This window comes from Corapipo altera, unplaced genomic scaffold (assembly GCF_003945725.1).
Source record: "Corapipo altera isolate COAL_440 unplaced genomic scaffold, ASM394572v1 129206, whole genome shotgun sequence".
Classification (NCBI taxonomy): Eukaryota; Metazoa; Chordata; class Aves; order Passeriformes; family Pipridae; genus Corapipo; species Corapipo altera.
This window is the reverse complement of record NW_020885516.1, coordinates 1-12,929: the sequence shown is the minus strand read 5'-3', so window position 1 is coordinate 12,929 and position 12,929 is coordinate 1. Positions and strand designations below refer to the sequence as shown.

General features: G+C 61.6%; 2 protein-coding genes across 2 annotated transcripts; one reads left to right on the top strand and one right to left on the bottom strand.

Moving 5' to 3' along the window:
• Positions 1 to 356: 356 nt before the first annotated feature.
• LOC113940575 (antigen peptide transporter 2-like) lies at positions 357 to 7,332 on the bottom strand. The gene is made up of 11 exons (XM_027631730.1): positions 7,250 to 7,332; positions 5,816 to 6,408; positions 4,869 to 4,977; positions 4,661 to 4,791; positions 3,912 to 4,117; positions 2,548 to 2,745; positions 1,965 to 2,093; positions 1,697 to 1,885; positions 1,305 to 1,478; positions 733 to 892; positions 357 to 502 (listed from the first exon to the last, which is right to left on the bottom strand). The coding sequence occupies exons 2-11, from the start codon at positions 6,336 to 6,338 to the stop codon at positions 357 to 359; spliced, it is 1,965 nt and encodes a 654-aa protein (XP_027487531.1). The 5' UTR covers positions 6,339 to 6,408; positions 7,250 to 7,332.
• Positions 7,333 to 7,503: 171 nt separating this feature from the next.
• LOC113940576 (antigen peptide transporter 1-like) lies at positions 7,504 to 12,186 on the top strand (the record flags this gene model as incomplete). The annotated part of the gene is made up of 7 exons (XM_027631732.1): positions 7,504 to 7,809; positions 7,874 to 8,098; positions 9,143 to 9,245; positions 9,324 to 9,669; positions 10,332 to 10,529; positions 11,165 to 11,293; positions 11,894 to 12,186. Coding segments are annotated over exons 2-7 (1,166 nt in total), but the record flags the coding sequence as incomplete, so codon positions are not given.
• Positions 12,187 to 12,929: the final 743 nt, after the last annotated feature.

The following is a 12,929-nucleotide window of genomic DNA, read 5'->3' as shown; positions in this document are numbered from 1 at the left end:
CCATCTCTCTGTCCTCATCCCAACATTCCCAACTCCACCATTCCCACACCATCCCATCCAGTCCCATCACATCTCTTCATCCATTCATCTCAACTTGCTACCATCCCACTCGCCCGGTTTTTATCCCATCCTCACCATTCCCATCCCACCATCTCATCCCATTTCCCCAGCCTCTTCCCACCTTCCCACTCCCTACCTTGTTGACCTACCCCACCCCATCCAATTCCTTTGTCTTCATCCCATCATTCCCACCATCATCCCACTACCTCATATTCCCACCATCCCCTCCCCCCAGTCCCATCTCAGCCATCCCATCCCTCCATTGCCCATTTCACCTCAGTCCCACCCAATCCCCCTCATGCCACCCCACTCACCGCCCCCTCGTCTCCATCATCCAGCGCCTCGTCGAGGATGAGGACAGTCGGACGCCGGAGCAGGGCCCGGGCCAGGGCCAGGCGACACCGCTCCCCTGCCGCCAACCGCCCCCCGAGCTCCCCTACCTCTGCGGGGGATCCCATGGGATCAGTGGGATCCAGCCCCTGGGGTCCCCCACATCCCCCTGCCAATCACCCCCATGCTCAGCCACCTCTGCCAGAGTATCCCAAAAACAGCAGGATCCATTTCAGGGGTGCCCCCGTGCTCCCAGCTCTCACCGGTGTCCCAGTCCCACTCCAACCCTGGGATGAAGCCCCTGGTTCCAGGATTCCCCTGGGAGCCCCCCCTGGTTCTCACCAGTGTCCCAGCCTTGCTCCAGCCCCTGAATGAACTCCATGGCTCCGGCAGCAGTGGCCGCCTCCCGCAGCTCTGACTCCTCACAGCACTCCAGCCCCAGCACAACGTTCTCACGGATCGTTCCAGAAAACAGGAGAGGATCCTGCTCCACCAGCACCACCTGCCCCAGCCCCGAGCCCGTGAGCCATCTCAGCTCCTGGTGTCCCCATCCCTGTTCCGTGGCCCGATCCCAATCTTGGTGTCCCCATCACTGTCCCCACTGTCTCCCTCCCTAATCCTACTGTCCCCAACCCCATCCTTGATGTTCCCATCCCATTTCCCACTGTCCCCATTCCTATGCCTGGTGTCCCCATCCTTGTTCCTACTGCCCTCATCCTTGTACCCAGTGTCCCCATCCCATTTGCCACTGTCCCCATCCCACCTCAGCGTCTCCATCCTGTCCCTGGTGTACCCATCCCTTTTCTCAATGTCCCCACCCCTGTCTCCCAGGTCCCAATTCCACTTCAGCCCCCATGCCTGTCCCATTGTCTACATCCCATTCCTGGTGTTCCCAGTCTCCCTGCTTTCCCCACCTGCCGGTGTAGGTACTGGCGTTCATATTCCTGCAGTGGGATCCCATCCAGCAGCACCTTCCCGCTCCCAGGATCCCGCAGCCGCTCCAGCAGTGCCACGGTTGTGCTCTTCCCGCTCCCGTTGGGCCCTGCCAGTGCCGTCACCTCCCCGGAACGCACCTCGAAGGACACGTCCTGCAGGATGGAGACAGGTGATGCTGGAATTCCCATCCCTGGGAATCCACACCTACCCAGGATACGCCTCGAAGGACATATCCTGCAGCATGGAGAGGATGATGCCATCCCATCCCTGGGAATTGCACAACCTCCCCTGGATCTGCCTCGAAGGACACATCCTGCGGAATGACATCGGAATTCCCACGCCTGGGAATCCCCACTCCCCCCAGACCCACCTTCAGCACAGGGCGCTCTGGATGCCCGGGATATGTGAAGCAGACCCTCTGGAAGGTGATGTCGCCCCGTAGCTCGGAGGGCTCCAGTGTCCCCCCAGTGTCCCTCGTGGGTTCCTGATCCAAGTATTCCCAGATTTTCCGCCCAGCAGCCATGTTGGTCATGAATTCATTGAAGCCGATGAGCAGCACCTGGGGAAGGGGAGGGGGTGGTACCGGGATGGATGGAAATGGGGATGGATGGATGGACACATGGATTCCATGGGATCACCTGGACATGGCTGCCAACCGTGTCCCGGTACAGCAGGAAGGTGACAAGGACCCCAGGAGTGATGGATCCATCACGGAGCTGCTGGTGGCTCCGGAAGAGCACCAGGACCCGTATGGCCAGTCGAAGGACCTGTAGGTGGGAACAGGGATACTGGTGTCCCCATTCCCGCTCCTGGTGTCCCCATCCTGTCCCTGGTGTCCTCATCCCAGTCCCGGTGCCCCCAATCTCGTCCTGGTGTCCCCATTCCCAATGTCTCCATAACTGCTCTTGGTATCCCTGTCCCAGTCTCCCCACTTCCTTTCCTGGTGTCCCCATTCCTGATCCTGGTGTTCGCATCCCTTGTCCTGGAGTCCCCATCCTGCTCCTAGTGTTGGCATTCCCATTCCTGGTGTCCCCATCCCTGATCCCAGTGTCCCTATTCTGGTCTTCCCACTCCCATTCCTGCTGTCCCCATCCCAGCTCCTGGTGTCCCCTTTCCTGGGTGTCCCCGTCCTTCTCCCAGTGCCCCCATCCCAGTGTCCTCATCCCTGATCCCATGGTCCCCATTCCTGGTGTTGCCATTCCCATTCCCAGCCCCCCTGACCCTATGGATGAGGGTGAATCCTGCCAGCTCCAGCTCCATCCGCTCCTTCAGCCTCAGCTCCTTGTCCAGGTTCTGCCTGTGCCGCTCCTCCTCCTCCTCCTCTGCCGAGAAGATCCGGATCGTCTCGATGGCGGCGACGGATTCCTGGACCCCTGAGGCCGTCTGGGCGGATGCTTCCAGCATGGATCGCTGCAGTGCCTGCGGAGGCACGGGGGGTGCCCAGCTTTCCCAGACTACTCTCCTGGCCCACCATCCACATCCCGTCCCCAGCAATCCCATCCCATCACACCCATCGCAAACTCACAATTCCATTCCCACCATCTCGCACCTGTGGTCTCCCTCCCATCCCCACCATTCCCATGCCATCATGCTATCCTTCCCACTTCCCATCCTGCCATCTCATCCTATCTCCCAGTCCCCATCTCACAATCCCCATTCTCACTCTCCCATCCCACCCCCCCCCATTCACATTCCAAACATCCCATTCCTTTGGTCACCTTCCCCACTCCCATCTCTCTGGTCCGCATCCAACCATCCCATCCTGTTCCATCCTGTTCCATCCTGTCCCATCCCATCCCATGCCATCCCCATCCCATCTTGTTCCCATCATTCCTATCCCAACTGTGCCATCCCGTCTCTTCTACACCATCCCGATCCCACCATCCAGTCCTCCCCAGTACGCATTCCACCATCCCATCCCCCCATTCCATTCCATTCCCACCATTCCCATCCCATCTCTTTTCTCATCCCACTGTCCTGTCCCCTCTGTCCCATCCTGTCTCCATCCCACCTGATCCCATCCCATCATCCCATCACCTTGGTCCTCATCCCAGCATTCCCATACCCACCATCCCCATCTCATCCCATCCCACCCCACCATTCTGTCCCATCTCCATAGCCTCATCCCACCACTCCCAAATCCACCAATTCTGTGCAGTCTCTTCCCTGTTATCCCTGCCCTATCCCCACTGGCCCATCCCCTGATATACACCCCATCCCACTATCTCATCCTATTCCACCCCATCCCTCTGTCCCCATCCCACCATTCCATCCTGTCCCCATCCCAGCATTCACACCATCCCATCCCATCCTAACTCATCCCCTGTCACATGATCCTGCTCTCCATCCCATCTTCACCAACCCATCACATCCCATTCCATCCCATCTCCATCACTCCATCCTGCCCATCTCCAGCATTCCCATCATATCATCCCATCCCGTACACCCAGTTTCAATCCCATCCCATCCCACCATTCCCATCCCCACCATCCCATTCCCCTGCTCTCCATCCCACCCCCACCATTCCCACTCCATTATCCCACCTCTGTGTCCCCTTTCCACCCCTCTCCTCCCATATTCCCAACCTGTTTCCGGGCACTGTGGATGCGGCGGGTGGTGATTCCGAGGGGCAGCTCCAGCAGTGCCAGCAGTGCCAGCCCCGGTGCCAGCCATACCATGGCCATCCCCACCACCAGCGCCATTCCCAGGCTGCGGAGCAGCAGGTTGGTTCCCCTTGGCACTGCCATGGACACCAGCGGCACCTCCGTGGAAAACCGTGCCGAGAGCTCGGCTGCGGGGCAGGAAAGGAGATTGGGATCATGGGGGGCGGACATGGGATGGGAATGGCAGGGCAGGATGGGACAGTTGGGATGGGATAGCAGGAATGGAGATGGTGGGATGGGATGACAGGATGAAGGTCAGGATATGGAATGGGATGGCGAGATGGGATAATTGCGGGGACAGGATGGGATGGGGACTGGGAGGACAGGATGATGGGAAAGGGGATGGTGGCAACGGGAATGGTGGGAATGGACTGATAGGGATGGGACAGTGGGGATGGGATGGTGGGATGGGAATGAGAATGAGGACAGGGCAGTGGGATAGGATAGTGGGATTCGGAGAGGATGGTAGAATGAGACTGGGAAAATGGGATAGGATAGAAAGGGATGGGATAGTAAGAATGGGAATGAGGGGAATGGGATGGTGGGATGGGATAATGGATGGGTGGGGTAGGATGGGATGGGAACTAGCATAATAGGATGATGGGGAAAGGATGGAATGGTGGGATGGGGACTGGAGTCATAGGATGGTGGGATGAGACAGGTCCCATTACCTGCCGGCATTCCCTGGAAGAAATCCAGGTCCTGGTGCACCAGGTGGGAGAAGAGCTGGAGGCGCAAGCTCTGCCGGAGATGCGCTGCCGCCAGCAGGAAAAGCCACCCACGGCACCCAGAGAACAGGACACTGGGAGGACACGGTGACATTGGGGACGTTGGGGACATGGGGACACGGCCATGGACACCAGGAATGCCATGACCCACCTGGCTGCTTCGGCGGCCACCACCATTCCAACAGCTCCAGCGGTGAGTCCATCCCTGTTCCTGATGGCGTCCAGCACCTTCCCGGTGACGTACGGCCCCGCCGTCTCCCCTGGGTGTCACCAGGACCGTGTCACCACCGCTGGCATGGGGGGACCCGATTGTGGGGGCAGGACTCGATTGAGGGAACAAGATGTGATTTGGTGGCAGTGGGAGACAATTTCAAGGGGTCAGGACTCAATTTTGTGGTGTCAGTACCCAGTGTAGGGATTTGAGACCAGATTTAGGGGTTCGACACCTAATTTTGGGAGTTCAGCACCCAATTTTAGGGGTCAGGACCCAATTTCTGGGGGGTCAAAACCCATTTTTGGGCATCAGACCCTAAGTTTGAGGATCAAGACCCAACTTTGTGGGGGTTAACACCCAAGTTTGCTTGGTCAGGACCCAATTTTTGGGTAGTCAGCACCCAGTTATGGGGGCGTCACCACCCAATTTTTGGGTGGTCAGCTCCCAATGTAGGGGCTCAGCACCCAACTTTGGGATGGTCAGCACCCAGTTATAGAGCTCAGCAGCCAATTCAGGGCAACGAACAGCCAAGTTTGGAGGTCCAGGATCCAATTTTTGGGGGCCAGCTCCCAATTTTGGGGTGGTGAGCACCCAATTTGGGGGATCAGCTCCCAATTTGGGGGGGGTCAGCTCCCAATTTGGGGGGGGTCAGCTCCCAATTTGGAGGTTGAACACCCAAGTTTGGAGTGGTCACCACTCAATTTAGGGAGTCAGCTCCAAATCTGGGCGTTTAACATCAAATTTAGGGGCTCCACACCCAACTTTCGGGTGGTCCCTGCCCAGTCTGGAGGGAGTCAGCCCCCAGTTCGGGGCTGCAAGGCTCAATGAATGGGGGGTCAGTGGCTGTCCCCACGTGCCCTCACCCTCCCCGCACCGTCACTCACCAGTGGCCGCCAGCACGAGGCAAAGGAAGGCGGCTCCAAGGACTTTCCACTCAGACCAGGCCAGCGCCAGGACCCTCCGGAAGGCAGCAGGAGCCCTGGGGACACCGTCGGGGGTCTTGGGGACACCGGGGGAGGCCTCAGGGATGCTCCCGGGCATCAGGGGCGTGGCCCAGCCCAGCAGGGCCAGCGCAGTGGCCGCGTGGGTGACCCCGAGCCAGGCGGGCACCGCAGCCGCCAAGAGCCCCGGCCCGGCCCCAGGCGGCCCCAGGAGGCTCCGGAGGGTTCCGAAGGCCGCGGGGGTGGCGGCGGCGGTGACGGCCGCCGCGGTGGCTCCGGGGGGCCGGTGCGGGGTCAGGAGCCGGGGGGCTGCAGCCAGGAAGGGCAGGCGCAGGGCGGCCTCGAGCCACACGCCCGCCACCCCCATGGGCGCCAGGGCCGGCACCAGCGGCCCCAGTAACACCAGTGCCAGCGCGTCAGCCACCAGCAGCACCCCGGGGAGCAGCGCGGCGGGCGGCAGTGCCATGGTGGAACTGGCACGGACCAGTGCTCCCGGTACGGCTTCCAGTGCAGCTCCTGCGCTGGGCTTCGGCAGCCTATGAACTCACCAGTTAACACCAGTCAGGATTTGGGGGCTCACCGGTCCACACTAGTGCTCCCAGTCCAGCCCCCTGACCTCACCAGTCCACACCAGTTCTCCGCATATGGCCCCCTCAGTCCACACCAGTGCTCCCAGTAAAGCACCCAGACTCCTCCAGTCCACACCAGTGCTCCCAGTACAGCTGTGCCAGTTCCCCAGTCCACGCCAGTACTCCCAGTCCAGTTCTCTGAGTCCACCAGTCCACAGTGGTGCTTCCAGTACAGCCTGAGATACTCCCTGGTCCCCATCAGTACTCACAGTCCAGACTGGGGTGCTCCCCAGCCCACACTAGTGCTCCAGTCCAGCCCCCTCAGCTCCCCAGTCCACACCAGTGCTCCCAGTATAGACTGGGGTGCTCCCCAGCCCACACCAGTGCTCACCATATGGCCCCCTGAGCTCCCCAGTCTACACCAGTGCTTCCAGTACAGACTGGGGCACTCCCCAGTTCCCATCAGCGCTCCCAGTACAGACTGGGGTGCTCCCTAGTCACCAGCAGTGCTCCCAGTACAGACTGGGGCACTCCCCAGTCCACACCAGTGTTCCCAGTACAGACTGGGGCACTCCCCAGTCAACACCAGTGTTCCCAGTACAGACTGAGGTGCTCCCCAGTCCACACCAGTGTTCCCAGTACAGACTGGGGCACTCCCCAGTCAACACCAGTGCTCCCAGTTCAGACTGGGGTGCTCATCAGTCCACTACAGATTTGGGCACTCCCCAGTCCACACCACTGCTCCCAGTACGGCCCCCTCAGCTCCCCAGTCCACACCAGCGCTCCCGGTATGGCCCCCTCAGCTCACCAGTGCTCCCAGTACAGACCGCTCAGCTCACCAACCCACACCAGTGCTCCCTGTTCTGCCCCCCAGAACGCTCCGCTAAAATTTCTTCCGAGACCACGCCTCCTCCCGCCCCGGCCCCGCCCCGTTCCGCCCCGGCCCCGCCCAGACCCCCGCCCCCTTTTTGCCCCCTCCCCCTCCTCTTCACAACCTGCTCCGGCTTCCTCTGCCCGGTAACCGATGACGTAACGGGACCACTAACCAGTCAGCGCCGCCATCGCGAGCTGTGGGCGGGGCCAAGCTGGGGTTCCCGGGGATTCCCGGGGCGGAGTCTCCGCTGACCCCGCCCCCGCCCCGCGCGCCTTCGGCTTTCCGGGAAACGGCGGCGGCTACCGGGAAAGGAGCGGGGGGACTGGGGGGACTGGGGCGGGCTGGGGCACCGGGATACACCGGGACACGTCGGGATACGCCGGAACCACGACCGGGACCTGCCGGGAGCAGAACGGGGACCACCAGGGACCCTCTGGGACCCACCGGGAGCAGAACCGGGACCCACCGGGAGACACAGGGACCAGAACCGGGAGCCACCGGGAGACACAGGCACCAGAACCGGGAGCCACCGGGAGACACAGGCACCAGAACCGGGACCCACCGGGAGCAGAACCAGGACCCACCGGGACCCACGGGGACTCACCGGGATTCACCGGGACCCACTGAAAGCAGAATCAGGACCCACTGGGACCAGACCGGGACCCCTCCGCGCCCCCCGCCCCCCGATGTTGTCCCCCACCATCCGCCGGCTCCTGGCCCTGCTGCGCCCCGAGTGCGGGCAGTGGGCGCTGGTGGGGGTGCTGATGCTGGCCTCGGCCCTCGGTACGGGGGGACCCCTATTCGGGGGGGGCAGGACCCGATCTGGGGGTCAGGGCCCAATTTTGGAGGGGCAGGGCCCGACTGGGGGAAGGAAGGAGCCGACTGGGGGGGCAGGACCCAGTTTGAGGGGTCAGAACCCAATTCCGGGGTCAAGACTCAATTTAGTGGGTCAGGACCCAATATGTAGGGGGTCGGGACCCAATATGTGGGGGGGCAGGACCCCTCTGGGGGGTGACAGGGCCTGATTCGAGGGGTCGAGACCCAATTTTGGGGAGGCAGGACCCGATTTTGGGAGACCAGAAACCAATTTGGGCAGTTGGAACACATTTTTGGCTGGTCAGGACCCGTTTTGGAGACAATTTTGGCAGGTTGGGACCAAATTTTCAAGGGTCAAGAACCGGTTTGGGGGGTGACACTCAACTTTAAAGAGTCAGACCCAATTTAGTGGTTCAACACCCACTTTTCAGGGGTCCACAGCCCATTTTGTGGTGCAGATCCACTAGGGAGTCACCACTCAATTTAGGGGCATCAGGACCCAATTTCAGGGCTCAACATCCAGTTTTCAGGGATACATACCCAATTTTAGGTGTGCAGGACCCAATTTGGGGGCCATTACCCAACGTAGGGGATCAGCACGTAATTTTGGGGGGTCAGGACCCAATTTTGGGTTCAGTTGTGTGGGGTCAGGTGCAAATCTGGTGGGCCAATCAACCAATTTTAGGGGCCAGGACCCAATATCGAGGGGATCAGCACTCAATTTTGGGGCTCAACACCTAATTTTGCAGGGCCACACACCCAAGTTTAGGGAGTCAGGACCCAATTTGGAGGGTCAGCACCCAATTTTCAGGGGTCAACACCCAACTTTGGGTTCTCTGGACCCAATTTTGGAAGTTCAACCCCCAAGTTTGGGGTCTTAGCCCGCAATGGAGGGGGTCAGGACCCAATTTCAGAGCTCAACCCCCAATATTGAGAGTGGTCAGTACCCACTTCTTGGGGCTCAGCCCCCAAGTCAGGGGCTCCCCACCCACTGTCGGAGTGTCCCCACAGGCGAGGTGGCAGGCCCGTACTTCACGGGCCACATCACTGACCAGGTGACACAGGAGGACACGGCGGCGACCATGTGGCTCTTGGTGGTGCTGGGGCTCGGCAGGTGGGTGACTGCAGGGGCGGGGGGACACCCCGAGGTGGCGATGCCCCGCGGTGCCCCCTGACCCCGCTGTCCCCACAGTGCCCTCACCGAGCTGGTCTGTGACAGCACGGCGGCCGTGGCGCTGACGCGGGCGCGGGCGCGGCTCCAGCGTGGTGCGGTGGCCGCGGTGCTGCGGGGGGACGTGCCCGGCCCGGGGGGCAGCCTGGGGGACACGCCGGGTGCGGTGGCCGCGCGGGTGACGGGGGACGCGGAGGCGGCGCACGCAGCACTGGCCGAGGCAGTGGTCCCAGCGCTGTGGGCGCTGGCCCGGGCCGGGGCCCTGCTCACCGTGATGGCCTCGCTGGCCCCGCTGCTGGCCCTGGTCACCCTCCTGGTGCTGCCCCTCCTCCTGCTGCTACCACGTGCCATCGCAGGCATCCAGCAGGTACCGAGAGGGACACAGGGACTGCGGGTCCCTTGTCAGCTCCCTTGGCCCCTTGTCACATGTGTGTCCCCAGTGTCACCTCCCTGCACCCCCTGTCCTCTCCCTGGGCCCCTCGTCATCTCTCCAGACTCCTCATTACTTCCCTGGGCCTCTTGTCACCTCCCTTTGTAACCTGTACCTTTGTCCCTGCACCGCGGTCACTCTTCTGGGCCCCTTGTCACCTCCCTCCAGCCCATGTCACCTCCCTGGGCCCCTTGTCCCCTCTCTGCACCCCTCGTCACTTCCTTGTACCCCATGGCACCTCCCAAGGCCCCTTGTCATCTCCCTGGGTCGTGTCCAAGTCCCTCCTGTCCCCTCCTGGTGCCTGTTGTCACCTCCCAATGCCCACTGTTACCTTCTTCTGTCCCCTGTGCCCTCCCTGTCTCCCCATCTGCATGGTGACCTCGAGGTGACCTCCCTGTCTCCAGGGTGACCCCCTGTTCCCTCTGTGTCCCCCCATGATCCCATGCAGTGACCCTGCAGTGACTCCGGTGTAACCCCCGTGTGCTTTCTGTAACGCCCCGTGACTCTGTGGTGACTCCTCTGTCCCCTCCCTGTCCCCACCCTGTCCACCCTCTGTGCCCTCCAACCCTGTGGTGACCCCCTGTCCCGTGTGTCCCCAGGACCTGGCGCGGCGGGCGCGGGCGGCGCTGGCTGATGCCACCGCGGTGGCCGTGGAGTCACTGGGGGCCCTGAGGACCGTCCGGGCCTTCGGATATGAGGCCGGAGTGACCACACGTGTCCAGCAGCGCCTCAGCCACAGCCACCAGCTGGAGTGTGGGGAGGCCCTGGCCTATGGGGCCGGGCGCTGGGCCAGCGGGGTATGGGGACACTGGGGGGACAAAGGGATGGGGGGCACAGGGGAATGAGGAACAGTGGTATGGAAACAGAGGACGTGGTGGCAGGGGTATGGGGACATGGGGCTGGGGGACGCAGGAATGGGGGAAATGGGGGTGAGGGTGGATAGGGGCGAGGACAGGGTGGCAGGGGGCCCAGGGACATGGGGCATGGGGACATGGGGATGGGGATGTTGGGTGTATTGGCAAAGGGCCAGAGGACATGCGGACATGGTGATCCAGAGATAGGGGACATGCAGATGGGTGGCACAGGGCTGGGGGACATGGGGACAGGGTGGCATTGTAATAGGAGACATGGGGACGTGGCAGCAGGGAGCTAGGGGACATTGGATGCGGTGGCATGGGGATGGGGACATGGGGACAGGGAACACAGGGCTGGTGGACATGGTGGCAGGGGGCTGGGGGACATGAGGACATGGGGTTATGGGGATAGAGGGTATGGAGACAGGGGACATGGGGACACAGGGATGGGTGGCACAGGGATGGGAGATGTGGTGACAGGGGGCTGGGGACACAGGGATGTGGTGGCATGGGACTGGGGGACACAGTGACATGGGGCTGGGGTGACCCCATGTGACCCTGTGTCCCCATGTCCCCAGTTCCCGACGCTGGTCATGAAGCTGGGGCTGCTCCTTGGAGGGGGACACTTGGTGGCTGCGGGGACCATCACCCCTGGGGAGCTGGTCACCATCCTCATGTGCCACCTGAACTTCACCCGGGCTGTGGATGTGAGGAGCATGTCCCCACTGTGTCCCCAGTCTATTCCCAATGTGTTCCCAACCTGTCCCTCCTGTGTCCCCAACCCATCCCCAATGTTTTCCCTGCTTGTCTCCAATGCATCCCCATTCTGTCCCCAACCTATCCCCAATGTGTCCCTGGTATGTCCCCAGCGTGTCCCTGTCCTGTCACCAGCCCCATTCCCCATGTCACTGTGTCCTCCCATGTCCTCCCACCATGTCCCCATGTCCCCACATCTTCCCAGCTGTGTCCCCATGTCCCCGTGTTCTCTTGGTCATGTCCCCATCCCTGTCCTCTCTGTCCCCACCCCAACCCTATTGTGTCCCCTCCGTGTCCTCAGATCCTCCCCATGTCCCCTCACTGTGTCTCAGTGTGCACCTGCCATGTCCCTACTAGGTCCCCCTGTCCCCATCCATGTCCCAATGCCTGTCCCAGCCATGTCCTCCCCAAGTCCCCAACGTCCACCCTGCCGTGTCCCCTCCATTTCCCCAATCCCTGCCATGTCCCTTTGCCTTCCTGGCTGTGTCCCTCCCTGTCCCCATGCCCATGTCCCCATGTCCACAAATCCCCCAGTGTCCCTGTGTCCCCAGGCCCTGCTCTTGTACCTCCCAGTCCTGGCCAAGGCTGTCGGCTCCTCCGAGATGCTCCTGGAGCTGCTGGACAAGGCCAAGTGGGGGGCACCTGTGGAGACACTGTCACCTGTCACCCCCCGGGGCCATGAGGCCTCCAGGATTCCAGGCCTGTGTCTCAAGGACGTCTACGTAACCTACCCTGGGCGGTCCGAGCCCGTCCTCAAGGTGACAGGGGGGCATGGGGGACATGGGGGGACAGGAGGGGACACAGAGATATTGGGGAAATGGGGTCCATGGGTCATAGAGAGGAGGTGGGGGAGATGAGGTACATGGGGGGACAGGGGAAGATATGGGGGGACACAGATGGGACATGGGGGCTGTGTGGGGATGTGGGGGGACATGGAGGAGATTGGAAGTTGTGGGGGGACATGGGGACACAGTGAGGATAGGGGGGACACGGTGAGGATATGGGGCGACGCGGGGGGACATGGCTACAGGGTGGGGACATGGGGACAGGGTTCACATGGAAGTGCTGCTGTGATCCCCGGTGCTATCCCCATTCCAAGTGTGATCCCCTCTCCTGGTGCAATCCCTATTCCTAGTGTGATCGCATTCCCGTTGCAATCTCCGTTCCCATTGCCATCCCTCTTCCTGCTATGATCCCATTCCTGGTGTGATCTTCAATCCCCTCTCCCGTTGTTCCCGGTGTGATCCCATTCCCAGTGCAATCCCCAGTGCCCTCTCCCATTGTTCCCGTTGCTCCCCGTGTGATCCCATTCCTGGAGCAATCCTCAATGCCCTCTCCCGTTGTTCCTGCAGTTCCCGTTGTTCCCGTTACTCCCGATGTGATCCCATTACCAGTGCGATCCCAGTACCCTCTCCTGCTGTTCCCATTCTCGCTGTTCCCATTCCCGGTGCGATCCCCAATCCCCTCTCCCGCTGTTCCCATTCCCGCTGTTCCCATTCCCGGTCCGATCCCATCCCCTCTCCCGCTGTTCCCATTCCCTCTGTTCCCATTCCCGGTGCAATCCCATCCCCTCTCCCGCTGTTCCCA

Bases quoted from the DNA above. Each gene is read 5' to 3' on its own strand.
- LOC113940575 (XM_027631730.1), bottom strand. From the start codon at position 6,338: ATGGCACTGCCGCCCGCCGCGCTGCTCCCCGGGGTGCTGCTGGTGGCT. The intron at 4,978-5,815 runs GTGAGTGACGGT...GGTGACACCCAG, and splicing joins CCTCGTGCTGGCGGCCACTG to GGGAGACGGCGGGGCCGTAC. The intron at 4,792-4,868 runs GTGGGTCATGGC...GTGTCCTCCCAG, and splicing joins GTGGCCGCCGAAGCAGCCAG to TGTCCTGTTCTCTGGGTGCC.